General features: G+C 39.8%; 2 protein-coding genes across 3 annotated transcripts; both read left to right on the forward strand.

Moving 5' to 3' along the window:
- The first annotated feature begins 105 nt into the window (after positions 1-105).
- hspa1b (heat shock protein family A (Hsp70) member 1B) lies at positions 106-3,730 on the forward strand. Its single transcript, XM_079358787.1, has 2 exons — positions 106-451; positions 1,204-3,730. The coding sequence occupies exon 2, from the start codon at positions 1,226-1,228 to the stop codon at positions 3,146-3,148; it is 1,923 nt and encodes a 640-aa protein (XP_079214913.1). The 5' UTR covers positions 106-451; positions 1,204-1,225; the 3' UTR covers positions 3,149-3,730.
- Positions 3,731-4,951: 1,221 nt separating this feature from the next.
- Positions 4,952-22,771, forward strand: kcnc4 (potassium voltage-gated channel, Shaw-related subfamily, member 4). 2 transcript variants are annotated; one of them, XR_013780371.1, is made up of 5 exons: positions 4,952-6,292; positions 16,530-17,466; positions 18,159-18,335; positions 19,735-19,808; positions 22,291-22,306. XR_013780371.1 is itself a non-coding variant. In XM_079358951.1 (4 exons), exons 1-4 carry the CDS (start codon positions 5,675-5,677, stop codon positions 22,356-22,358), a joined length of 1,800 nt encoding a protein of 599 aa, XP_079215077.1. In that variant the 5' UTR covers positions 4,953-5,674; the 3' UTR covers positions 22,359-22,771. The 2 variants fall into 2 exon arrangements, 1 of the variants encoding a protein (XP_079215077.1); XM_079358951.1 differs by lacking the exon at positions 19,735-19,808 and having other exon boundaries at positions 4,953-6,292; positions 22,291-22,771.
- Positions 22,772-27,826: the final 5,055 nt, after the last annotated feature.

Consider the following 27,826-nt stretch of genomic DNA (forward strand, 5'->3'; position numbering starts at 1 on the left):
CTGATGCATTTAAAGCCTTAAAAAAAATAATATAATAAAAAATTATATATATAAATATATATATGTATATATATATGTATATATTTGGTGTGTGTGTGTGTACTTCTGGCATTTATAAGTGTAACCCTTCCACATACCTTTCTCTATGTGCCACATTCAGTGTGCCCGCTCAGTCAGCCCAGCGTCACACTGCTCTCCCACTCTGGAATATTCACCAGCTCTCACACACTGAGCCAACTGCTAATATTAACAGTTGAGTCACAGAGCTTGGAAGAAGGGGTCAGGGGGCTGGAGGGTTCTGGAAACATGGCAGTGACTATATAAGCAGCTAGTTGAGTCAGTCCAGGCATTCAAAAAACCACAGAGGCAAGAGCTGACTAAAAGGAGACCACTACAGGAGACTCTGCTGGGAGCCTTCATCCTCTTCATCGTCAACAAATTATCACTGACAGTGAGTAGAAATTTGTTTTCCAACATCAAAAAAAATAATTAATCAGGGAATAAGATGAGTTATAAAATGAGAAGGATTAATTTACATCCCCTTGTTCCTTTGTTTTATCAGGTTTTTTTTTATTTTACCCTCAAAAGACATTCAAACTAAGCTGTAATAATCTCTTGCCTCTGCCTAAATAAGTTGTATTTACTGATTGTAGAATGAAGTCAATTATACATGACAAAAGCAATTGAAGTGAAGTAAGTCGAGCTCTAGTAAGGAGTTCTAGGACATGTTCAATGAGGATTTCTATTATTTCTATTCAAAAAAGTTGTTGGTTAGATTTATGTGGAGAAGCAATTAAATGTGAAACACAGTCCAACCGACAGTGCACATCTGTTGATTTTCGTAAGTTTTCTTTGTCTGCTTTGCAATGTCTGCGATTAGAAGGTAAACAATATTACTTAAAAGTTGTTGTAGTTAATATCTGTAAAAACTATGTAGCAGTTGTTAATGCTTTAATGTGAAGCTTCAGCTCAGGCATGCATTGGCCCCTCCACCTTAGATTCTTTCAGTCCATGTAAAAAAGTGTCCTGAGGAAACAAACTTAACCCAAAAATGTTTTTTAAACCACAAGCATTGGTGTGTAAAGTGAACAGTGAACTAGATTGGATTCAGATGGTCAAGTTGACCAGAACTATATAAGTGCAGTCCATTTACCATGTGTAGCATTAGAAAATCTAAACGTGGTGATCACCTGTTTTTTCTAGGAACTCTAAAGCACAGAGCAAGATGTCTTCAGCTAAGGGTGTATCAATTGGCATTGATCTTGGCACCACCTATTCATGTGTCGGGGTTTTCCAGCATGGCAAAGTGGAGCTAATTGCCAATGATCAGGGAAACAGGACCACTCCCAGCTATGTGGCGTTCACTGAAACAGAGAGGCTCATTGGAGATGCTGCCAAGAACCAGGTGGCCATGAACCCCACCAATACCATCTTTGATGCCAAACGGCTCATCGGGAGAAAATTCAACGACCCTATTGTGCAGTCTGACATGAAACTCTGGCCTTTCAAGGTGATCAGTGATAACGGAAAACCAAAAGTCCAAGTCGAGTATAAAGGAGAGACCAAGGCCTTCTTCCCGGAGGAGATTTCCTCCATGGTGCTGGTTAAGATGAAGGAGATTGCTGAGGCTTACCTGGGACAGAGAGTGTCAAATGCAGTCATCACAGTTCCAGCTTATTTCAATGACTCCCAGAGGCAAGCCACCAAGGACGCCGGGGTGATCTCTGGACTGAATGTTCTGAGGATCATCAACGAGCCCACAGCAGCAGCCATTGCCTACGGCCTGGATAAAGGCAAAAGAGGAGAGCGAAACGTGCTCATCTTCGATCTTGGTGGAGGTACCTTTGATGTGTCCATCTTAACTATTGAGGACGGCATCTTTGAGGTGAAAGCCACTGCAGGAGACACACACCTCGGAGGGGAGGACTTTGACAACAGGATGGTTAACCACTTTGTCGAGGAATTCAAAAAAAAATACAAGAAGGACATCAGCCAGAATAAGAGGGCAGTGAGGAGGCTGCGTACAGCATGTGAAAGAGCAAAAAGAACCCTGTCCTCCAGCACACAGGCCAGCATTGAGATCGACTCTCTGTTCGAGGGTATTGACTTCTACACATCTATCACAAGGGCTCGCTTTGAGGAGCTCAACGCAGAGCTTTTCAGGGGAACATTGGAACCAGTAGAGAAGGCTCTTCAAGATGCCAAGCTGGACAAGTCCAACATCCATGAAATTGTCCTGGTCGGGGGTTCCACAAGAATCCCCAAAATCCAAAAGCTCCTGCAGGACTTCTTTAATGGTAGAGAATTGAACAAGAGCATCAACCCTGATGAAGCTGTGGCTTACGGTGCAGCAGTCCAGGCTGCTATCCTGATGGGAGATACTTCAGAGAACGTCCAGGATCTGCTGCTGCTGGATGTGGCTCCTCTGTCTCTGGGCATCGAAACCGCAGGTGGAGTCATGACACCTCTGATCAAACGAAACACCACAATCCCCACCAAGCAGACACAGATCTTCTCAACATATTCAGATAACCAGCCAGGTGTGCTGATCCAGGTGTTTGAGGGTGAGAGAGCCATGACTAAGGATAACAACCTCCTGGGAAAGTTCGAGCTCACGGGTATCCCACCTGCTCCCAGAGGTGTACCACAGGTGGAGGTAACTTTTGACATTGATGCAAATGGCATTCTGAACGTGTCTGCTGTGGACAAAAGCACGGGTAAAGTAAACAAAATCACCATCACCAATGACAAGGGTCGTCTGAGCAAAGAGGAGATTGATCGGATGGTGCAAGACTCTGAAAAGTACAAGGCTGAGGACAACATGCAAAGGGAGAAGATCGCAGCAAAGAATTCCCTGGAGTCATGCACCTACCACATGAAGAGCAGCGCTGAGGACGAGAGTCTGAAAGGAAAGATTAGCGAGGAGGATAAAAAGATGGTGGTTGACAAGTGCAACCAGATAATCTCCTGGCTGGAGAACAACCAGATGGCAGAGAAAGATGAGTACGAGCATCAGCAGAAGGAACTAGAAAAGGTGTGCAAGCCAATTGTGACCAAGTTGTACCAGCAGGGAGCAGAACCAACTGGAAGCTGTGGCAGGCAGGCAGGAGGGAGCTCTCAGGGTCCCACTATTGAGGAAGTGGACTAAACTCATGGATGGCATTTATTTAATAGAGATCATTGCCATTTCGCTCTTGTTTCATATTAACAGTCATTTTATTGTTTTTCTCATCAGTTGACTTAATAAACAATGTTTTTTAATTGTTATTTCTAACCGTCTTGTTTGTTTTTGGTCATATGATTTATTTGAATGCTATAAACTGTTGCACTCAATAAATCAATGTGTCACCTTTTATATGACTTTTAACTAAACAATCACTTTTTACATATTTCAAATTGTAGTTCAGCAACTTTACAGTTCAGCTTGTTTTATTCAGATACTTGGTTAATCAAGCATAGCGTTTCTAAATTAGAAAAAAGAAAAACAGGATGTCTTTTCTATATTGTCAAAAGTGTGCAGCAAAGTTTGCTCGCTCTTGAAGCTTTATTACCTAGATCAATGTGTACTTCTCTGTAAGTCATGCAAGGAAATGTGAGTCCTGTCAAACTAAATGTGTACACCGGAATTGGTTTCAATAATCAATAATAGATTCTAAGCTTTAAAAGTGTTTGTATAATATGTTGCACAAACTCGTTTACATCACACTGTTGATTCTCTTGTTATTTCAAGAAAAAATAAAGGTATTATATTATGCCTTTGGTAAAGTCTTTAGATATTTGTGTAAAATGAATTTGGTAAATAGCTCCATTTTTATCTTTATACTTAAAGGATACTTCTTATTTTTCAAATAAAATGAAAACACTGCATTCAAAACTCACTTTAATTTGTCCAAGCTGTTCAGAGAACAGACGAGAATCTTTTGTAAACTCCACGTCATTTCAGACTAGGATTGTATCCTACTAATTACTCCTCCATTTTTTTGAATACTGTATTTACAACTTATAATATAAAGGCACTGCAAATCCACCCGGATGCTTTTTATTAACCTTTACTGGAGTTCTGTCTGGTGTCATCATTAGAGATGTAACAAGACAAAGGTAAAAGCAGCTGGATTGGTTTACACTGGGTGTGCATATAGCTCAAGGTTTTGCATTATGACAAATCTATAAAAGGCAAGAGTGACTTCAACAGGGTCAACTTTGTATTAATTAATTTATCATAATTTGTATTATCTTACACTCTTAATATTAAGAGTGTAAGATACTCTTAGTATTTTCATTCTGTTATCTTTAGTTGACCAATGGTGTTCACTGAAACGACCACTAGGTGGCAATCTTAGGTTATGTCAGTAACATCACAATTTTTCTTCTCCACACTTTTGAGGTTCTCACAGCTACCTGTTGGATCACACTGTGTGAGATCATCAGTTGAATTCATGGGCTTTTTCAGTTCAATTAAATACAGCTACGACAACATGTTTAGCTCCCCTTGTTCAAGGTGCAGTAGCATCCCTCAGATGCAGCCTACATGCAGGAGTGGATGGATATTTAACACCTGTCAAATATGCTATAGCAAAAAGACACAGGCAGCCTTCACACCGCAAAAGCAACATTTACACAGGAGTGCTGCTAATGTTTTGCAATTGGTCCTATTAGGCTATAGGTAATGTAAATTCAATATATATAGACCTATGTTATTTTAACATAAGTTGGCACCCCATTGCATGTCAGCATGCCCCATAATGACACAGCTGGATAATACAGTTGATAAAAAAAATTAAATTGGTAGTTGATGAAACATCCGAGTTATTGCTTTCTTCTACTTCCCTTTCACACACACGCACGCGCGCACGCACACACACACACACACACACACACACACACACACACACACACACACACACACACACACACACACACACACACACACACACACACACACACACACTTCATCAACCTATCTCTGTGTGATGAGAGGGAGTGGTTCAATATTGCACCAACTTCCGCCAGCAACCAGAGGGTTAAGCCGCCGAGCCTGCTGTTGAACGCACCATCCAACAGTGCCGTGTCGCTAAGGGAAGACTGGCTTCTTGTGGAGAAGCAACAGATCTCAGGCTGGAAAACACAAGCTCGCATCTGCACGACCCGCGAGCTGAGCGTCGCGTCTCGAGGAATACCTCTTCAAATGCGCGAGCGGCTCTTTCTCAGACGTCATGGTCTCGTGTGGAGAGGAGAAAAGTTGTCAGGCATAGTTGTGGATTTTGGCATCGTTGAATTTGGTGAAGACTTGGCGGAAAGCGGAGTGACATATGAACGCAACCTGAGTGCATCAGGAGGTTAGACTAATGAGTCAGTATCCTTTCTATACATTGACAACAGCTTTTGGTTCATGAGGGGGAAAAAAGTTTAGGCCTAACATCTGGAAGAAGAATATTAGGCCACAGTGCTAAACAATAATAACAGATCCGCGGACAGACTGAGTTCTGTAACAGGTGGTTTTACTTGAGCGTCTCTCTTTGGACTATTTGTCTTTTTGGATGATTAAGACATGCAAACCCTGATGAGGACTATGGTCTAAGATGAAGGCGCACTTAACGTTCATTTTCTGATTTTTGTCCGAGTTGAAAGCAGTTTGTAACAGAGGGGCGAGCAGCCAGAACGTCCCTGCTTCTCAATGATAAGCTCTGTGTGTGTTTCGTCTTACCGAGGGCGCAAGTCAGGCAACAAACCTGCGTCTAAAACATGTCTGAAGGAGGAGATGGGCAGAGTGGAAGACTCCGACAAAATTACCATCAACGTGGGTGGCACTCGACATGAGACCTACAAGAGCACCCTCAGGACCCTACCGGGGACGCGTCTGGCATGGCTGGCAGATCCGGACACGCAGGTCAGCTCCAACTCGGACGCCCCTGCGCCTCCGAGCGCCCCGGAGTTCTTCTTCGACAGACACCCGGGCATCTTCGCCTACGTACTGAACTATTACCGGACTGGAAAGCTTCACTGCCCGGCCGACGTCTGCGGGCCTCTCTTCGAAGAGGAGCTTGCGTTTTGGGGGATTGACGAGACTGACGTGGAGCCGTGTTGCTGGATGACCTACCGGCAGCACCGGGACGCAGAAGAGGCCCTGGATATATTTGAACCACCGGAGCCGGAGGACACCGACGACGAAAGAGAGATGCCAAGGAGGTTCGGCATCGAGGACTGTCCTAACAGGTCGAGGGGCTGCTGTGAAGTTTGGCAGCCAAAAATGTGGGCCTTGTTTGACGACCCTTACTCGTCCAAAGCAGCAAGGGTGAGTCCTTCAGGTGTTTTCTCTCCTTCGTGAGTCTAGCAGACCACAAGAACTGAGTGTGTTTCTATTAAGTTAAAAAAAAAAAAAAAAGGGCCACGTGTTGTCTTAATCAACAGGTGTCCTTCTAAAGCTTCAACCAATCAGGCTCCAATAGTTTCATTTAGGCAACATCTGAAAGTATGCATGTTTGTGTGCGTTATTTTTTTTCAATCATCATTATCAATTCATCAGTTGTCAGGAGTGAATTTCCCACAATTCCCCCAACATCAACACTGCTCACAGGAGCACTTCTTTTTGCACAAACAACAAAATCACAGCACAAAGTAACATTGAAACATATGCAATAGACACGGTCAATATCAGTCTGTATCTCTAGTACAGAACAACTTCTCTAGTTTGGTGTGACACTCTTTGCATTTGACTTTTCAGTAGCTATCTTACATTTTTAGCCCTGGCAACAAACCATAGTGTTACAGTGACTGTTAAGTGTATGCTGGATTTCTTTGAGTTTCAATCAGCTCTGTTTTTTTTCCTGATTTGAGTTGAGTGTTTTCTTTTCATGATTGTATAATTTGTTTAAAAAACACAGCAGGTAAGTATTGAACATCTAAACACCCTATAAAGAGAAACATAGTGAATAGCCTCTTTGCTATGATCATCATTAAAGTCCTTCTTTAATAACTATACCTGACAGCTAAAATGTTTGCTAAACTTTCATGGAATTTCCATTTAATGTTCATAACAAAAGACATTTACTGAACAATAAATGTTTTAAGTCTGCCCTATACCTCTTTCCGATCCTCTTTCACTGTGCTTGGCTGGTATCTCAGTTTATTCATTAAATAAGCTTAAAACGTGTCAAAATTTCACCCATGATCAGTTTAACGGCAGCTGATTCGCATAATGAGAAAGCATAATTTGAATTTTACAGGAGAGGCCTAAAAAGAACTAGAATATTTACAATTTGATATAATAAGACTCTGTCTGTCTGTCTGTCTGTCTGTCTGTCTGTCTGTCTGTCAGGTAGTGTTTGTGCTGCTGTGTGCATTAGGCTCTCCACTGGTAAATGTGAGTCTGACATCTGCACAGACATTAGACACAGATGTTTGAGGGGACACTTTGGTCACATACCACTGCCAAACAGGTTCAAGTAGCAGATTCCAGTTAATAGCCACCAATCAGTGCACCTAAGGTTTGTTTCCTTTTAGTTTTTGCTGCAGCAACTCCGAGATGATCCAGTCCTTTTTCACTCAGGACAGTGTCCTTGCACAAAGGCAGCACAATAAAACAATGTTTTTCCTGTTTTTTTGTGTGAAGACCTGAATTTGTTTCTTCAGAACACTGACCTCTATCAAACACCTAGACACCTCGAGACAGCTCTAGAGGTGTCTAGACACCTAGACTATGTTGCTCAACATGGGCTGTACTTCTCAATTGTAACGATGTGATAAGTAGGAATAAAAGAGTATTAAAGCAATTTACCCTTTTTTTGGATGCTTTTTTTCTGTTATAATCAAAAAGTCATTAACATCGAGAAATCAGCAGTATTCTGTCAATCATAGTCACTGATGTCTAATAGTTTCTCAGGATTGAAGTCATCAAAACAGTAGAGGGAAATAATCCCCTTTATAATCATTATTCACATATTATACGTAGAAACTGAATCTGTACTGGTGATTTTTCAACATGTGAAGTGTTTTGGTTTCTTTTAAAGTAAATCTGTATGACCTATATTAAACCAATAACGTATCATCAGACTTAAGTGTATACAGGTGATACAGTATGTGTGGACAACAATTAATGCGCTAAAGACAAACGGCTCCCTATTCTAAAGATGTATGTGTCTCTGTTATCTGATATCTGCACAACAGTAAAGCTAATAATCAAATAGAGAGATAAAAGATCAACTCCAGCCACAAATCTGTTTGGCTCTGTGTGGCAAAAGCCAATCAGCGTTAGGATTCACTGACTTAATTCTCCTAAATCACTTGTAATTAGGTTTCTTGCGGGCTCATACCACTGAGCTGAAGTAAAGCTGCTGTATAGCTTCGATTCTTCCATTAATTGAGTGAGTGCTACTCCAGGATATTGTGGAAAAAGAATTGACAATGTTTAATTCACTAAAGTAAATGCAAATGGAAGTCTTGTCAGTAAGTCATTCCATGCTGACCTCTGGCTTAATCTTAATCTGTTCACAGCGGCATACATTGTCTATCAGATGATGATAGATGATGTTTGCCAAAGGGGTTCTGAGCCTAATTTATGAAAAACTACAGCAGAAATGCAAATCATTGTGAAGCATTGGGGAGGTTTCGGAAAGGCACAGCCACACTAAAAACACCTGTCAGAATCAATAACAAAATCATTTCAGCACAGCCATCAATGATCCTGTTTCAGTGCTGATTTCTATAATCACTTTATTCATGAAAACCTAAATTAAGAGAAAATTCAGTGCAGATCTTCAAAAAACATTGTAAGCGGACTCTCACTCAATAATTAGATTTTCATAAACCATTACAAATTAAAAGATGTTCCCAGATGCTTCACAAACAACCTTTTGAGTATTTATGTAAAAAGCAACTTTTTTGTGTTTTTCACTTAAATATATGATCTGAAATTGTACCAGAATGCTGAAATGGAGAGAATGCTGTTTCATGGCAGAAACACTGAAGTGCTCCCACACATCCTGTTAAAGGTTTGCACTCAGCAGTCCTCAAATCACAAGTGTTTGGAAAGCAGAAGAAGAGTACAGCCATTTACTGGAACTGAAACCACTGGGCTGAAGGTCTTTAGTCTTTCAAAACAGATGATTTGGGAGTTCTGGTTGTTTTTCTTCAGTTTTCTTATCACGTCATCTGCTGTTTGATATGAATTTATGACTTTAACGACTACAAACTCATCTGACTGCTTATTCGGTTTCTCATTTATTCATGATGAACAGGATACACTTTTGCTCAGTCTTAAGATGTAATATAGTCTTGTAGAGTTGTAAATTCAAATCTATGTTCATCCATGACTTCTATAGTACATCAGCAAGCATTTGGAAGACAGCTGGGCCTAATGACATAACAACAAAAACAGTACTTTTTTACTGAGTGCTCAGTAAACGTGGACAGTGAATCTCGAGTTGAGTGTCACTATGGAGTGGAGCTGTCGGGCAAAGGGCCGGGAGCTTTCATCAGGCAAAGAGAAAAAAACACATTCAGTCCAGAGAGGAAAAGGCTTGTTGCTCACTCTCATTTCTGTTTGCATGTGTGTTGAGTTGAATGCTCTATTCAGAGACGTGCAGAAGTAATAGTGCTGTTATTGCACGCCATGCCAGTCACACTTGAATAGTGTTTATTTTAGCTTCTTGTGCAGGTGGCGTTAGCTGGCTGTCACTGAGTCACAGCTGCTGATGCTTTGGTGCCATCTGAAGATGACCGCACCAGTTTATCGAGTCTCTCACCAATGAGGATATGCAAATAGTCCAAGCCGGATTTGTTCGTTTCTATGAAGAAGAATCATACAGATTTCTTGAAAGTATGGCACATTGACAAATTAGTTTAGGTACGTTTTAAACCCGCCATAATGTTCACTTCCTGTTTGGCTGATTTATGGATGTACTCTGTTTACTCTGTGTTTGTTCTGTTAGGATGCCGAGTGCATATTGAAGGAGTCGTGTTACCTTTATGGTCTTTTGATTTCAAAAAGCCTCTCAGCGTAGCTCAGGTAATGTGATTCCTGAAAGCCTGAGGGAAGTTAATCTGTCCATCCTTACAGCCACATCCTCCATGCTATCAACCTAGAGTGGAGCTGCAGCTCTATGAAAGGTCTTCTGTACATATGGCATCACTGAAAAAAATCTAAGACATTAGACTTGAGATGTAACCTGTAAAATAATAATAATTCGACATGCATTTTTAATCAGCAGAACTTTCAGGGTAATGTACGATAATTAATAGGATCTTTCCTGCCTGCACCTCGCCTAAATGATGCCATCCTTTTAAAAAGTCAGTTGACTGTAGAGAGCAACTAAATCAGCATATGCTGATGGTCAAGGTGAATGGATGGATCAATAATGCACAGTACTTTCGTCCCAGATTACAGTTCTGTACTGTTGGTGCCTGAATATTACCTAAAACGGACTATTTCAAAACACAATCAACAAGTAGTTAAGGCTGTGAAATGGTTGCACTTTGGTTGGGCTCCTCTTGGTGGAGTTCAAGAAAAGTGAAAATCAAAAAAAGGTGCTCTTAACTCTATTAACACAAGTTCCACAACAGATTTTTATTTCAATTCATGTCCAGCCTTTTATCATCAGTGAGGAACTTTTGCTCAACATTTACTGCAGCCTGAAGTGAATAGGAAAACATGTTAAGATGGGCCTGTGTACAGGTGGATGAACTGGCTACATGTTTGGGCTCATCTACTTGTTGCTTTAGCCTTCATTATTTTGGCAGGTGTTGCAAGAAAAAGGCAACAATTTAACTTTGAACACAGCCACTCAAACATAACTTTAAAGGTATTGTGATTTTATTTTTCAATTCACTTGACTGAAATTGTAGTTATAACACCCAAAAAGCTCCATGACTGTAACAGTGGATTCTCAGTCATGTTTAATTTGACAGTTAGATCATGTGACATTTCTATTTAAGGTTTGAGCTGATACTTTGGTTTAGTATTCCTAAAGGCTATATTTGATGAGTTCCTCTTTCCCACGGTTTATAACTACAACAGTGGTGATGTGCAGCAGTCAGTGGTCAGCAATTAAAAATGACTTTGACACAAAAGGGCTGAACTGTATTTTATCCCTAAACAGAAAACAATTGGTCTGTGTTGTTGAGGAATATTGTATCTAATGACCAATCGATTTGACATGACAAAATGATTAACACAGTGTGCGTTTAGGTTCAGACCTGAAAGTTGAAGTTAAAAAAAAAAAAGAATATTATTTGTTTAAATAATAATAAATCATAAACAATATCCACTAACATAACGTCGGTTTGAAAGTAGAAAAGTGAAACTTGTTGACCCTTGAGACATCACAGCAAATCGTCGTCTCATCTTCATTGGGGCTTCATTTCTGAGTCTAATAAAGAGCGGATGTAGAGAACAATAATGACTGATTTAAAAAAGAAACTCGTTCTTAATAGTTCTGTCAATGAGTTCCTTGCTGAATATTAAACCTATTTCCACACCTCGTATGTCTTGATGTGACACTAGTTGATAAATAATAAAGGAGTCTTTAGCAGAACCTCATGTTCTTCTGGGCCTGCGTTTCATGGCACTGACGTCTTTCCTCACCACTGGGCGTGAACACAGGGTTTACATTTTTCACACTCAAAGCAGCATCGACTCATTAAGGAGAATTTCATAGCGCTTAATTCAGTGAGAAGGAGGGAAGTAATCCTGTCTGGTTACGTTGGCTGTTTGATCGGCTCGCTCTCCAAGCTGTTCTCTGAAAATAGATCAGCTGTCTTACATTGAGATCAGAAAATGTCTTTCAAAGACTGCATGGAGTTGCAGAGTTTTTGTTCGGCAAATATAAATTAATAGTGTGTATCTATTATTTGAAATGTTGGTATTGACAGTGCATATAACTGACTTTCACTTGAATCTCAATCTCAAGTTTTGACCTTCAGCATGTCACCAAACAAAAAGCTTGCTCGTCCGACTTTTTGTACAAATGCTTTGTTGTCAACTCTCCCTTGACAGTTGACACGGAGTACAACCGCACGTAATGCCAAGAATGTATTGTCCATAAATGTATAAAAAATGAAAGCTGTGAAATGATTAAATTAATTTAAATTGAATTTAAAAATATTTTTTTGGGGCTTTTATTCAGATTTTCTTTTTTTTTTTTTTCTTTTTTTTTAAGCTGTTTTGAACTAAGAGTATACCTGCAGTGTTGGTTCTGTTTTATTTTGAAATAAAGTAAGGACCAGATCAAGGTTTACTACATAAACATATCCATAGAAAGATAAACTTGCTGTGGATCAAAAACAGATAAAAGGAACAGCAAAAGAGTAAAATCTTTGACGTCATACAGTGGAGGCAAGGAGGCATTTGATTGGTCCTGATACTTCCTCCTGACCTCATGGCAATGAAAGGTTGGACTTTTATAGGATTACAGCTCCCAGAAGTCTTCTTTCGTCCTTATTTCAGAGTACATGATTTATTGATTGCTGTCTGGGTGAAAAGACTGTTTTAATGAGCATGATAGATAAAATTACCATCCCTACTATTAAATATAAAAAGGGATCATTAACATCTTCTCTGCAGACACATAGATGAAGCATGGCCTACAGCCTGAGGAGTGGACATTAATTCTCAGACAGACTCGGACATAAATCAATGTGACATGACTTCTAAGAAAACATGAGCAGTGAGCGATCTTGTTGGCTCTGCAGCTCCTGACTGCTTAGACAACCTGTTGTTGTGGTTCTTGTGCGTTAGTAACACCGACCGATGCTGAACAGCTTGAGGTGATGATGGCTGTGATGGGACTTTCCAGCTGCTGCACACTGATGAACAGACTGCTCCCTGTTGTGCGTCCTGTCTCAGTTGATCCTGCTCTGATTTTTACCAGCTGGGACAGGACGGCTGCTCCCTCGGGGGTTCTCTGCTGCCTGCCGATTACACCTCCCACATACACCTGATGGCCTTTGATTCAATTCAAAAGATGGTAATTTTGACAAATGGTAAGTTCTTGTAAGTTTCAGGACTATTCTACATGATGGCAGCAGAGGTTTCCCCCTCCTTTTAAAAAAATATAATCAAGTCCACATGCTAAGTTCTCAAAAACATCTTCATCCAGGCGGAAAAGCAAAACTCCCTGTTACAACTATCATGAGCATACCAAGTCAAAAACAATGTTGTTGTTGATGTTCTCACCTTCCCTCTACAATGAAAATTTAATTTTTCAAAGTTGTCCATTCAGGTGCCTCTGCTTGTCAACATTGCAGGAAAGCAACTGTGTTTGGATGTGTAAGCTTGTAAAAAGTCCAGTTAGTAACTTTAATGCAAGAACTAGTTTGGTTATGTCTAATCTATCTAATCTATCGCACTAATCTCATGCACACTAAAGTCACAGTGTTGCACAATGACGTCAAATGGAGGAGTTACCTGAAACACTGTTTGCTTATAAAGGCCAAAGCGCACAAAAATACCTGACTACGTGTAGACTAGGCCTTAGTTACTGTATGAACCTGGTGTATGTTCTATAAAAAGGTTTGTATAGTTCTTAAGATAGTTAATGTTCATTCATCCTCATGATAATTCCTGCTTGTGTAACTTCAGCAGCCTTATGGGGCAAAGTAGCCATCCCTCCAACACAGCGATTGTGTTTAAAGTTTCCACTACCAACTTCTAAACATGATATTGTGATCTTTGTGTCAGGCCTTAAGTAAACAACGCTGACACATTTAAATGTTGCAAGATGCAAACTTCAAAAACATACAAATAATAATAACCAAAGAAAATAAAAAAACCTCACCTGCAGAAGTGTCTGTCATAAATACATGCACGTGTGTGGCCAGGCTGTGTCATGTTTTTCTAGGGCTTTGGTGCAAAGTGTCTGAATGTGTGCCAAGCAGCATCTCTGCAGAGGGTTTCCTGCTGCAGAAACCAGCTTTGTTTAGTTTTGGAATAAACCATTTAGTATTTGGATAAACTGAACACTGTGGTTGGTCATACTAAAGCTCAGTGCAGGAGCGCTTTCTGTGTACCATTCAATAAGCACCCACCACTCCAAGAGGAAGGCACAAAATACGTTATTTATGGAACAGACTAAATGTTTGTGCTCTTGTTTTATTCCAGCAGAGCAGAAGCGTTTTTTTTACATGCATTTTACTGTCCTGAGCAATGTCTCTGCTGCACTCATTAAATTCTTATGCAGGGTGAGTTTCTTTTATCTTTGACACAATCCGAGTAACGCACATCCTTTATGGTTTGTCTCTGACGCAGCGCCAGGAAATGAATTTCTGAGCCTGAAGAAGTTACAACCGTGTCGTTCTCACATACCAGCTTCTTTTCGAGGCGTTTCTCTGAAACCTTTACAACACAAAGACAGCTTTTGTTCCCCTGCTGACTTTTTAAATATGTTAATTGGCTGGCACATGTGCATGGACGTCCACACAAACACACATACACACACACAATCTCAGGCACACAAACATTATAGAAAGGTGACCTGGGTGTTCATCAGGAGTAACTCTGGGCCCCCCTCCCTGGGGCAGAGTTAAAGCTTCATGTTTTTCTCCTTAAGGCTCAGTGCTATAGTTTTCTCCTGGGACCAAGCTGTGAGTACATCAGGGCTCTGCAGGAACACAGCCAGAGAAGACCGTCATGCAGAGAGCTTGCCATCGTCTGGCTGCAGTACTTACAAACCTTTTTCATATTTGTGACCAGTATCTGTAGTTTGTTTGTCCCACATTGAATTAGAGTCCCTATTGGGCATTCAATGCTGTATTTGTTTTTCCTAATCAGAGATATAAACACTATAAAAGCGAGTGATATGTGAGAGGCCCTGAGGGAGAGAACAGTGAAGTGCATGTAAGGCACTTATTTATCCAGCTGCAAGATTAGAAAGGTTGGAGATACATTACAGTTTGTCGAGGCTTAAATAAACAAAGACGGAGTATGAGTGAGCGCAAGCACAGACAACAGCTATTGTGCTGGATCAGATGAATGCCACTCAATGTACAAACCATACATCATACTACTGGGTAATATCAGCCGCCATACTGAGACTCAGTTGGTAGAGTGAGTTGTCTGTGAACAACATGTCTGATGTGTCCTTGAGCAAGACACTTCACCCCAAGTTGCTCCCGCCACTTCGACATCAGTGTATGAATTGGATTAGTTAATCCTGATGGACACTTTACAAATCAATCAGTGCGTGAATGGGTCGGTGTGACATGCAGTGTAAAAGCACTTTGAGTAGTCAGAAGACCATAAAAAAGTCCATTTACCATTTTATAGGGGTTTGTATCCTCAAGAAATGTATTTGTATTTTTTATATACTTGTATAAAAGGGAGTTGTGACTGTGTATCTTAACGGAAAGCAAATGTACAAACTTAATTTCAGGACTACCTCACTACGTGGTTTGATTCTGGACCAGTTTCACCGATAACTGCATTTGCGCCACAAAAATAAATCATGAGACAGTTTTACTGATAACTATTGGAAACATAATTCACATACTTGGCTCCATACTGATTTGGAGAGTCAGTCCACCCAATAAAAATGCACCATGTGAGCGCCCCCCTGCTGTCATTGGCTGGCAGTGCACAGTAATGGACTCACGATGCCACTCAGCATGATTCCCTCTCTGTGTTCTCTGTGAGCTTTCTCTTAGCTGTCCTGTGGATAAAGTGCCTTTGTAACAAACAAATATTTTCACAAATTAAGATTCAAACTTGAACAAATATTGTTTGCAGTGGCTGAGTTCAGTGTGAATAAATGCAAATAAAATTGGCAAATAACCAACGTAATATGCTTAAAAGCTAACCTGCCTGTAAAGAAAAAAAAAAGAATTTTATATATATATATATATATATATATATATATATATATATATATATCGGAGAAAAATCGAAGCCAATCGGTTATTCTCTTTTTGCTTTTATTTTACAGTTAAAAAATTTGGGTTTGATAGAGCTGATTGTTTTATTTACTTACTCACCTGCTGCTTAGAATCAGGAAAAGAAGCTGGTAATGTTGGTGCAGATGTGGCCACATGTTGACCACAGTGGTCTGAGGAACCCCTTTTACTCTGAGTTAAAGGTATATGACTTGTATTCCTGCTCCTTTCTGCACACAGTCACAATATTTAAAGATGTTCATTCTTATTATCTTCTCTTTTGCTAAACTTTGTAAAACATACATTGATCTTTTAACATGTAGAGTTTAGTTTCCGTCCTATCAGCTGCGCCTGATTTGAGTCCTCTCATACGAGTGTGTTCATTGTTTTTGTTTCTGCAAAATGTCTATCATGGCATCTCTCCTTCACCCCTAGAAATGAATCTGTAGAAAGTTGCTGCTTAGCACACTTGATTTGCACCTCCATGTATTTTCATTTGTGATCCATTTGCAAACTAAAATGAGTCCTATAATATAGGGCATGGATGGAGAAGTAGTTATGCATGCAGAGGTCGTAATTAAGCACACATAATAAACACAGTATATGTAGCTTTACGTGTTTATTGACAAATTGTGTTAATTTGTCAATTTCTTTTTGTCTGTCTCATTCAGGGAGTGGCATTAGCCTCTCTGCTTTTCATTCTGGTGTCCATCACCACCTTCTGCCTGGAGACCCATGAAGCATTCAATGAAGTGAGGAACCAGAGCAAGATAGTGATTGTAGGAAATGAAACACACGTGGAATCAAGACAAGAGATTGTAACCAAGCCTATCCTAATCCTGGTGGAGGGAATCTGTGTGGTCTGGTTCACTTTTGAGTTCCTGGTGCGGATCATCTGCTGCCCAAACAAATTGGTCTTCATTAAGAACACGCTCAACATCATTGACTTTGTGGCCATTCTGCCGTTCTACCTGGAGATGGGTCTGAGTGGTCTTTCGTCTAAAGCTGCCAGTGACGTGCTGGGCTTTTTGCGCGTGGTGCGATTTGTTAGAATCCTCCGGATCTTCAAGCTGACGCGGCACTTTGTCGGCTTACGTGTGCTCGGCCACACACTGAGGGCCAGTGTCAACGAGTTCCTCCTCCTTATCATCTTCCTGGCACTGGGTGTTCTCATCTTTGCCACCATGATCTACTACGCTGAGCGAATCGGAGCCCAGCCAAACGACCCCACAGGCTCCGAACACACACACTTCAAGAACATCCCCATCAGCTTCTGGTGGGCTGTGGTCACAATGACCACGCTGGGCTACGGGGACATGTACCCAAAGACGTGGCTCGGCATGATGGTGGGGGCTCTGTGCGCTCTGGCTGGGGTGCTGACCATCGCCATGCCGGTCCCTGTCATCGTCAATAACTTTGGGATGTATTACTCTCTGGCCATGGCCAAGCAAAAGCTGCCCAAGAAGAAGAACAAGCATAACCCAAACACAGACGCTCCAACCGATTCAGCCTCATTTGGGAAATCAGAAACAAACTCCCACATAGACAGCACTCAGAGTGACACGTGTCCACTGGCTGCTGAAGAGGGCGTCAGCAGGAACCGTTCAGGTCAGACTGCACAACAATATTAAAGGATCTCTTTTTGCCTAGTTAAACTCTCAGAATTTAGGTAACCAATCTTACTGTGCTTAAATGTGCTTTTATTTCAACAATAATTTCTCCTTACAGAAATAGAGCCCAATAAGTCCACAGACCTCATTGTGCACAACTGTACCTTTGAATCCCCTCTTGCTCTATAAATCTTGTGTAAAAGGTTTAGGGTCAAATAAAATTGTCATTAATGTAATCGACACAAATTACATTTCATGTAGCTAAATTGTATTAAGGCAGAAATCTAAGGCATTTGTAATATGACCTTTAAAGATTTGTCTGAACTTACCATTGAATGGCCAGCGTTACATTTACCATATTGATATTTATTTTTTTGGAGATATGATTTAAATTCACCCCTTGACTTAATCGACTTATAAATGACGGAGTTGGGCTTAAGCTGAGTAGTAACATAAACAACCTGTGTACTTCTATGGCCTCAGAGGCTTTCTGCCTGACAAATGATGCTGGCGTTGTCATGACAACCAGAACAAACAAGGATTAAATTACTACATAACATATTCAATTGAATTTCATTAAGAGAAATACAGATTTTATGCCATATTCCTCTTTCATTGTCTAGGCCCTCGGAGCAGTCTCAATAAAAGCTTTGGCATTTAGGTTGCTGTGTGTTTTTGTCCTCCTGTCAGACTCCAAACAGAATGGAGATGCTAATGTGGCTCTTTCAGAAGAGGAAGGCTGCAGTCTGACCCAGCCTCTATCCCCCAGTGAAAAGTGGTCCTTGCGGTGTTCCAGAGGCCGAGACAAGACTCAGAAAGAGGCCACCTGCTTCCTCTTAACTCCTGGAGACCCCAACATCCATACTGGTAAGATACTTCTACATGAACACCTTTTGAAAGTATTACACACTCTTAAGAATAATACTTTACCGTGCTGTTTAGTGCATTTTTAGCAGCTACAGTATGTGTCGCATATTTTTGTTTCCTATAACGACGTTCGATAAGTCAAGACCAACTTTAAGCCATGATGGACCTAGTTCCTACTTAGAGGGATGGATGGACAATAAAATCTCTCTTAAGTTAGCTCAATAACCTGGTTTTGATGTTATTGCTAAATTACTAACAGATTAGATCTAGCTCTTTAAACTTGCACTATGGATTTTTGGTAGAGAAATGGGAAGTTGGAAAAATGATCAGATTCTGTGGTATATGTTCATAACTCTATACACAAACTGTCCACGGAGGAAAATGCTGTCCCTGGATCACTGAAGATAAAATGCTGTGCAAGAAGTTGTGGTGGTGGGTCAAAGGCAATAAAACCAAAACTCTCCTGGTAGAATTTGAGCTCTTCCAGGGACCCATTTTTCTTTGAATAAAGTTTGTGGGTTTTGATCAAAAAATAAAGAACATAGAATTGTTTAACTTCTCCAACTTTCAGATGGCACTATCAAATCTACATAGTGCACATAGGTGTTAGAGGTGAGTATACGATCATAGCCAGGCTGGATTGTGTAGCAAACCTGACAGTAGTAATATTGTGGGGTTTTTTTTTTTCAAACACTCATAAATCCTGTTAGAGCAGGCCTGGACCACACTTTATTATACCCAGTGGAATTGCCATTGTTTGACTCACTGTCTCTGTGTTGGGGTTTTCACCCTGATGGAGACTTGCGTAGCTTCTATGCATAGCTCAGACCTCAAAGTATGAAATGTTATATTTTAGACAAGATGAACCAGCAAAACAAACCTCACATGAACTATGAATTTGATATTGTTTCAGTTTGAAACAGTCTCCAGTCAGTGCTGTAATTACATTCAAAACAACACTTGTTGATAGATGGATACAAAACTGAGAGAAAATGTTGTGATTTATTTATTGTTACCAGGAACATATTGTTTACTAAATGTTTTATTATGTTATTCAAGAGATGATCATTTAAGTTGTGTGGTGATAGATATATAAGATGATAGATAGTTGGCATTTATTGCCATATTAATAAGTCAATCTACAGCATCTGAGTGGAACAAAACTAAAAATGAACCATGAAAGCTGATTTGGATTTGTTGTACACTTTCAGAGAAAGACTACACTCTAAAAATGTGGCCTTCTTTATATAAGTAATGGTCAGTTATCTTCTGGATATTGTTCATGAGAAGAGAATAAGTCTCTGTATCAGCTAAAATAGAAATGTTGTTTATCTCTATTTAATTGATTTGATAGAGAAACAATTCTCTCTCTCCTGAATATCTATTATTTTTCTTGCAGCTTCCTACTGACTAAAGTCAATTTTAGTGATTGTTCCCCCGGAGAGATCAAAGGGAAATCAATGGAAGAGCTTGGTGGGACTAATTGCATCATCTATCTGTCTGTGTTTTCAGTGTGTAAGCTTACTTCAATAATCACCTTCACACAGTGCTGCTCAGTGAGAGTGCCAAGCAGCCGTTAGGTTAAAATGTCATTTTGTTCAAGTTCTTTTATGGACATCAAGAGTAGTTCAGTGATCACACCACCAACATTCTGTCTGACTCTTTAAGGACTTGTCTAAAAAGGAAACATTGGTAAGACAATGCTCTTTTAGTTGTCTTCATTAATATCCACAGTTATCTCTCTGCTCGGACGGTGTTTATTTCTTACTCCTGAGCTTCCCAAAGAACCCAGACTCAGCTTGTAAGATGGGCTCTGAATTTGGCAGTCATAAATTCATTTCTGATATCCCGAACTCTCATTCCATCCACTCGCCATCCTGACTCTCATCTGCAAACAACCAAATAGTCTTTAAAATGCCCTTTACAGAGATGTGTTTTTTTTGCACATCACTGTTAAGGAAAAGACAACACATAAATACTTACCGCAGTTAGGCTCCTGTCAGACATGCCATTACCAAGTATTTGAACTTGTTTAGTGAAAGCCTCGAACCCTGAACATGTACAATTAAATTAAAAAACCTTTATTTGTCCCTGGCAAATAAAGGGCACACAGAGCAGTAAATGAATGACAGTGCAGCCATACTAAAACATTTAACTAAGATAATAACAAGGAATGAAGTGTCACAGACAAATAAGTGTCAAGAGTGTTAGTACAAAGTTAAAATACAACAGTAGAAAATGTTCAAGGTTAGATACAAAGGACAGCAAAGAGTAAAGTGTCAAGATGTTAGTACAAGTTAAAAATACAAGTTACAGAGTTGGATCCAGAGGACAGCGATGGAGTAAGATGTAAATGGTCTTATATGCCTGTAAACAGATGTACGTGGTGTAACAGACATGCAGTAGTGAACAAGTGCAGTGTTTAAGACTAGTGTGGGCTAACTGCATGTTGTTAATCAGATATGGAAAAAACCTCACATAACCTTGGTTTTATCTGTCAGATAACTGAGAGAACAGGAAGTTTGTGGACACGCAATGATGACCAGGGGAGAAAATAATCTTTAAATATACATATTACTGCCTCCCACTCAAGGCAGAGAAACACAATCTATAGAAATTCCATTTTCACACGGATTTCTCCAATTAAACACTAAATTATGTTGTTGTCTCATGAAACCACAGACTGAGCTTTCATTTGATCGCAGACACACACAAAAACAAAAAAAAACAACAGGAAGCAAAGCAAAACCAGAACACCTCAAAACTAATCTTTGAGGGAGGACAGGGGGAGGAGGATAATTCAATCATGAGCTGTGTGTCTGGTGAGTATGTTGAAAATGACATCCCAGTCTATTACAGGGGAATATCACACATACAAAACACATTATCTGCAAGAAAGGTTCAAGTGAACCATCCCTGGTTCTCCGCAGTGTTGAAGCAGCAGAGTTTAAAAAAAAAAAAAAAAAAAAGTTTTGTTTTTTTTCCCCCAGCATGCAAAGGCTGCTTTCCTGGTCGCCGTGGAGACAATTTATACCACAGTGGCTCTGCTTTGAAAGCTGTGCCCATAGGGGATAGAGGTTAGGTTAATTCCAGGGTTGCAGGATGTACCGTATGGATCATATTTCACCAGAGCAGTATGACAGGAAGCAAAGAAAAGGACAGACCGATGCAGCAGGTCTGAAGCTGTTCAGATGGTTTTCAGTGATGGGGGGGGAGTAGTAAAGGTCATTATAAGGAGTCTGTAACAGTGTGAGTATTTACCGTCACATAATAGAGCTACAAAAAACAAATATGTCTATGGTTTTCAACCACATTGTTTCAGCATTGTGACTGGCAGTAGCTCACTTTCTCAACACAAGACGATAATGGTGAAGCAAATCGTTAAAGTGCTTCTAAGAGGACGCAGGAGGTGGAAATACAGACAGGCAGAGCAAAAGGCTTTAAACTCTGTTGAGCCTTCATATCCCCAAGTGTCTCCTCTGTGTCATCAACGCTAATTTGTTTCCATTAACAACCTGGGCGGTCCAAGCCTCCGGAAGGTCACGTGTATTACAACTCTGTCTGTAGAGTCCGGGGAAAATATTACTTGATTACTTTCTAAACAAAATCTAAATGTAGTGGATCAGTTGCTTAGTTGAACATGACAGCCCAGCACAGATATTTGGGTTTGAGGATATAAAAGTGGTTTTATATAAAAGAGAAAATACAATGTGGTGGATATTTATGACAAACTTATGACATTTTATCAATCAAACAGGTAATTACTTTATAAATAATACATTCAATGTATGGAGTATGTTGGGTTTATGTTGAGAAGAGGGTCACTTTATTTTTAGCAGATTGATTTACAAAATATCAAAAACTCTATTAGTCTGGGGCTGTTTTCTCAGTCTTAAGTGTTTTTTCAAAGTCACTCTGTTTCAATGCATTTCTGTCCTTTTGTGTCTCCTCACAGAGAGCTGTAATGACTTCCTCACTGCCACTGGAAACTATGCTCAGTCGGAGGTTACCACTCTGACCTGATGCTGATCTTCTGTGAAAAAGATAAAAATCATAAACTGTCTTTGGAGTACGCTGTGCAGATACTTAACTCTGATTCCTGCTTACTTTTAATTTTTCCAATGAACTGCAGACTGGATTCCTTTTAAGTTTGGGACTTTTTCAAAAAGTGTTAAACATCCACCCTGTGTTACAAAGCCAGTTGCATATCAGACTTGCCATGTTAAAGTCATTTATACGTTACATGTGCATGTGTTGCATGAATTAACATTTTATGTACTTATCATAGAGTGACATTGTCATTGCCTCTCTCACAGCTCTTACATCATATTAATTTATGCATTGTTATGGTCAACGAGGTTCTGTATTTGCACATAACTTTTACAAGAGTTGGACAATTTTCATTGCAGTTATTTTACATTACAGATTTCTATTTCTTGTTTTTGTATTTTGTCAGACTTCTCGCTTTTCTGAGGTGGGCGGGGCCTAGAGCTACCATCAGCAACATTTTCCATCAGAAGCTATAGACCTATAGTTTGTTTTTTAGTCAATTTCATTTGGATTTGATGTAACCTCTGCAGTCATGCAGTCATTAGAAGCTTTGTCTTTGGCTTGTAATTCTAAATCATAACTACTAACCAGATATTGGCTTTTTACAGAAGGATGAATCATTTGAAGTAAAAACGCCTGCTAATGAGAGTAGTATTAACATGATTGTAAACAGTTTGAGCACATAGTTTGCTTTGTTTTTGTACATCTGTACTGCTGAGTAAAAGCACCCAAATGTTTGTGAATATCTGTTCGTACAGTCAAACTGTAAACTAGGATTAGATGAAAATTTAAAATCATTGCTCCGTCTTTATCCAAACACATTTTAGAGTTCTTTATTGATCACTTACGCTCTGCTTTCTGTCGTGCCTCTGGCCACAAGGTCAGTAACTCCTTGTACAATAAGAGAGATTAACAAAGGAAGAGAAAAATCAATGCAGTCGTATTGTTTTATACATTAGCTGTATACAACTGATGCATCCCTGCTGGTTGAGTCCGGACCAAATGCACACTCTATTAGATTACATGGTAGGTTTTAAGTACCAATGTTAGTAACAAAAAAAAAACAAAAAAAAAACTACTTACAGTGCACTGCCATCAGTTCCTCTTGTGCCTCATGTTTAGTAATGGAGCTTAAATGTGTGCAGTAATGTCGTTAGATTTGTTTCTTAACACTTCTGGTGGTGTAGGTTCTGTAGGAACCCTGTTACATGTTTCCATGGGGAGAGAAGCAGTGGGAGTGTGGTTTATGTGACTTCTTATATATTCCTCACGGTCTACCATAGCGGCCTTATGTTTAATATACAAAGGGAAAACTCATTTCATCGTCATTAGACCGCAGCTCCACTTCTACGCTGACCCCGAGGTCATGTAGTTATGTATAAGCACAGTTGTATGTATGTAGCACAGTAGGATGTTGTTGATTAAAATGACATACAAATTTTCCTCTGTATATAATAATACATCATGAAGTAGCTGTTTACCAATAATGACAAAATATGATTTTGATATTCCACCTTATTAGCCTCATGATCTCTTCTCTGTTTGTATAGTCGAATGTGATGGAGAAGCAAACATCACATTGGAGTCATATCTACACATTATTGATTGTATAGGTGACTGTGATGGATTGGAGTGTAGTCCGACTGTCAGATGTTGTGTGTGCGTGTGTATGTGATTTATCATAAAGGCATGTGTTTCTATCCAGAAATAAAATCCATTTCCTCCCTGGTGTTGAAGATAAATCTGGTCCTTTGTTTGCATTCTGTTTTTATTCACAGCTTGGACGATAGAATCTGAGTTCTCCCATTAACACAACAGTTTGCTGCTGCTGTTATATCACCGACTGTGATTCTGTGCTGCTATTTATAGTGGTGACATAAGTGCAGTCTGCTGGTTGATCTTGTCGTTGTCTAAAGTGGTGGAATGGCAGTCACAGCCCCCTGCTCTCCTGTGCCTCCATGATTATGTACTGAAGGTGTAGATGGCATACAGAACACATCTCCATGGTGATTCAGGATGACAGGCAACACTAATTACTGCGCGGCTGCACCATACCCACCACCATCACCTCTCTCTGTCTTTTACACGGAAAAGAAATGCCACTCGCAGAGACGCACACACCTCAGGTTCAGTGTGATCATCATTACTGTCTGTGCCCATGAGGAACGTTTGATGTTTAGGGACAGATATTGTTCACTGCACTGTAGAGATGTGGAGGGGGGGGGGGTGTTAAGTGTCACAGGTGAGTTTAAATCATCAAGGCTGAAAGCAGACACCATGAGTTCATGCAAAAGCAAACAGTCTTTTAAATGAAACTGAATTTGGACAGATTGCTCAGGAAGAAGCAGGGAGCCTGGATAACACGATTATTTTTCCTCTCAAGCAATATGTCAAGTGGGCTGAACTCATATCAACGGTTCACTTCAGGAAAGATGTAAATGTGAACACAGAAAACGTTAAGCTTACATTATTTGACAGGAGTTAAGATGAGATTAACTTCATTGAAATCCAGAATTTTATGGTTGCCTGTACAGTACATATATTCTTTTTTTTTTTTTGCGTTTTTTTTTCTTTCCCTGTAAGATTTCCCATTTCATAACATAACAGAGTATGAAGTAACGGGACACTATAGCCAAGTGGTTTGTGCACACTCCCCTTGTGAAAAAGCTAAAGTCCCAGAAAGGAGAATTAATACACCCAGAATTTTTCCTTAATAATATACTTCCGTGCTGTGACCATTTGAGTAGCATAAGGAAGAAAAGTCATTTAGCGTAGTTCTTTGTTGGATCTTAAAGTTGCAGCTGAATGATAAACATTACAATGGGATGTATAAACCTTTGGGCATTTTGACCCATCCTGTTGTTAGGGTTAGAAAAATCCCAGCTCAGCCTTGTTTCTGGTTCTCCTGAATGAAATGATTTTGGTTCAAGTTTCCATTACTATATCTCAGAATTAAAACATGCCATATAGTATATCACGTTTTAATCATCTACTCTTAACAACTGAGGAAACTTCAACACTACAGACAATTTGGCGATAACATTAACACCAGAGTATACAGCAACATTAGATCATACCACCTTAATGGTTAGCCCCAGAGGGATATGCCATCTGAAACCTGTGTGTGTCTCTATCCTCAGAAGTGATAATTGCACATGCTGAAGCCTTTCATTTCACTGAATGTTAAGACCACATTGTGATGGCTCTATCAACATAAGGCTCTCATCATGCATGTATCTGATAGTTTCTCCACCTGAATAACTCATCAGAATCTGTGATTCATGAAACGAGATGATGAGCTGGGAGAGAAAGAGTCAGTGGCTGGAAGATATGAGAGAGAGAAGATGTCAGGGCTTGTCTGTCATCCTTGATTACTCACCTTTATTGTTTCTCCTCGTTCCTTGTATTTTTTTTTTCTCGTCTTGGTTGAAGGTTGTCATGACAATATGAACACAGTCACAGTTTCCATGGAGAAAGGCTGAGCCCTGAGCTGTTTTGCCAGTTCATTCAATTGTGCGACACTGTGGAAGAGGGAGCATCTTGACTTCTTACCTCTTACATGTACCTCTCATTCATTTCTGACTTCATGAGAGTGGAACATTCTCTGCGTTTTACAGACAACATTTGTCACTTTGTGTAGACGAAGGGGAAAGACGGTACATTAACCTCTTTTTACATCAAATCTTTTATGAATTAGAAGATATTGTACATAAAAATAAAACTCTGACCCTCATAGCTACTAGCTTTTTTTCACTTCACTTTATCACTTGTTAACAAAAAATCTAATCGATGTTGATGTTTTGTTTGCTTAACTTGCCTTTTTTTGTCTTTGTTGCTGGTTTTCCTCTTATTACTGTAGCTATGATCTTTGGTCATTATCTCCCAGTAATATACGCTGTCATGTTGGTAATCTTTTACAGCTCTTTCATGTACAACAAAGTTACCGTTTCAGTTTAAGATTTTAAATAGAAAGTCTTGCAGTAAAATGTTTTAAGACTCTATCTAACACAATATCTTTTAACCACCAACAGGGTTAAGACCAAAGCAATGCATATTGCCCACTTAGGTGCATAAATCCATTTCGAAGAAGCAGATAAGAGAGGGAGATGTAATGTTGTTGCCATGCAGATGTAGCACGATGGCTCTTTTTTTTCTCTTTGGTCTCTCTACTTCCAGAGTTCAAAGGTCTTCCCCATATGGAATATCTATTAGCCTGCAGTACTGGAGCGGATGTGAAGCCAAAGGAGCTCTTCACTGCCGTCATCACGGGGAAAAGAAGAGTGTATCATGTGGCTTCTCAACCTCACTCGCAAATTGTCACCAGGGATTATTTTATTATCTAATATAGATTTTGTAGCCATGCCAAAATTGTGTCCAAAAGATTCATTTAACAGGCCAAAATGATACACTCTTCTTTTCCCCGTGATGACGGCAGTGAAGAGCTCCTTTGTGGAATAAATAAACAAATGTAGGATAACACCATGCTTGCATAAAATCATTAACGCCATTTGTTTTGATTCATTAAATTTAAGTGACACACTCAAGCACCCCTGTCAGAAGGATTTTCTCTGACGTTTTCCAGACTGATCATTTTCACAGACAGTGATAGTACTCACTCTTTATCTGATTCCCCCATGTGTCTCTGGAGCAGTAACATGCTTTCAATCCCCTTTCACCACTGAAGAGGGTTTTTTTTTTTTAAACATTACATGGTCTGCCAGAGACAACAGCAGTTTTAAGAGTTTAGAGTTATTACAACTTTTTCCACTGTTGTCCACATTACCTAAAAGTATTTAAGGAATATTTGCATTGGAACAGGTGCTCTCATACTACATAACAAAAACTCATAACATTGACTTTCATTGACATTCAGTGGCTACACAAGAGACCACGCAGATAAAACAATACTTCTGTGGAAAGTAGATGCGCTGAAGTTTCTCCCATGTTTGTTAAAGTGACATATAGAAGGCAGCCTGCTCAAGAAGGAAAGTGAGTCATGGGTCATCCAGGATAAAAGGACTGTTGCTTAGGACACTGGGGCTTGTGTCCTTTTTATTACCAAAGTTGCATTGCCTACATGCCAAATTAGAAGTAGACTACAATCACAATTTTAAATCATCTTATATTTATTCTAATATAATCACTGTGTTCTCTGACTGGCTGATAGGATCAGCAATGTGATAGGTCTGATGATACACCAGGAAAAGAAAGTCAGTCAGATTTCAGACATTCCCCTTAGTTGCTTCAGCAAGCCGAATCATTGTTCCTACATAGACCACATGTGACACCTAATGATGAGTGAGCAATGATTTAATTCCCAAATTTGAAAAATAGGAAAATGTCAATTGTCATTAGTGATTAGACAACATTGTGATGTTTTCATGTAGGAAGGCTGACAACCGGATGACCCCCTTGATGTCTAAACATTGGAGATGGTGAAG

The sequence above is a fragment of the Symphodus melops genome (genome assembly GCF_947650265.1).
Source record: "Symphodus melops genome assembly, chromosome: 13".
NCBI lineage: Eukaryota > Metazoa > Chordata > Actinopteri > Labriformes > Labridae > Symphodus > Symphodus melops.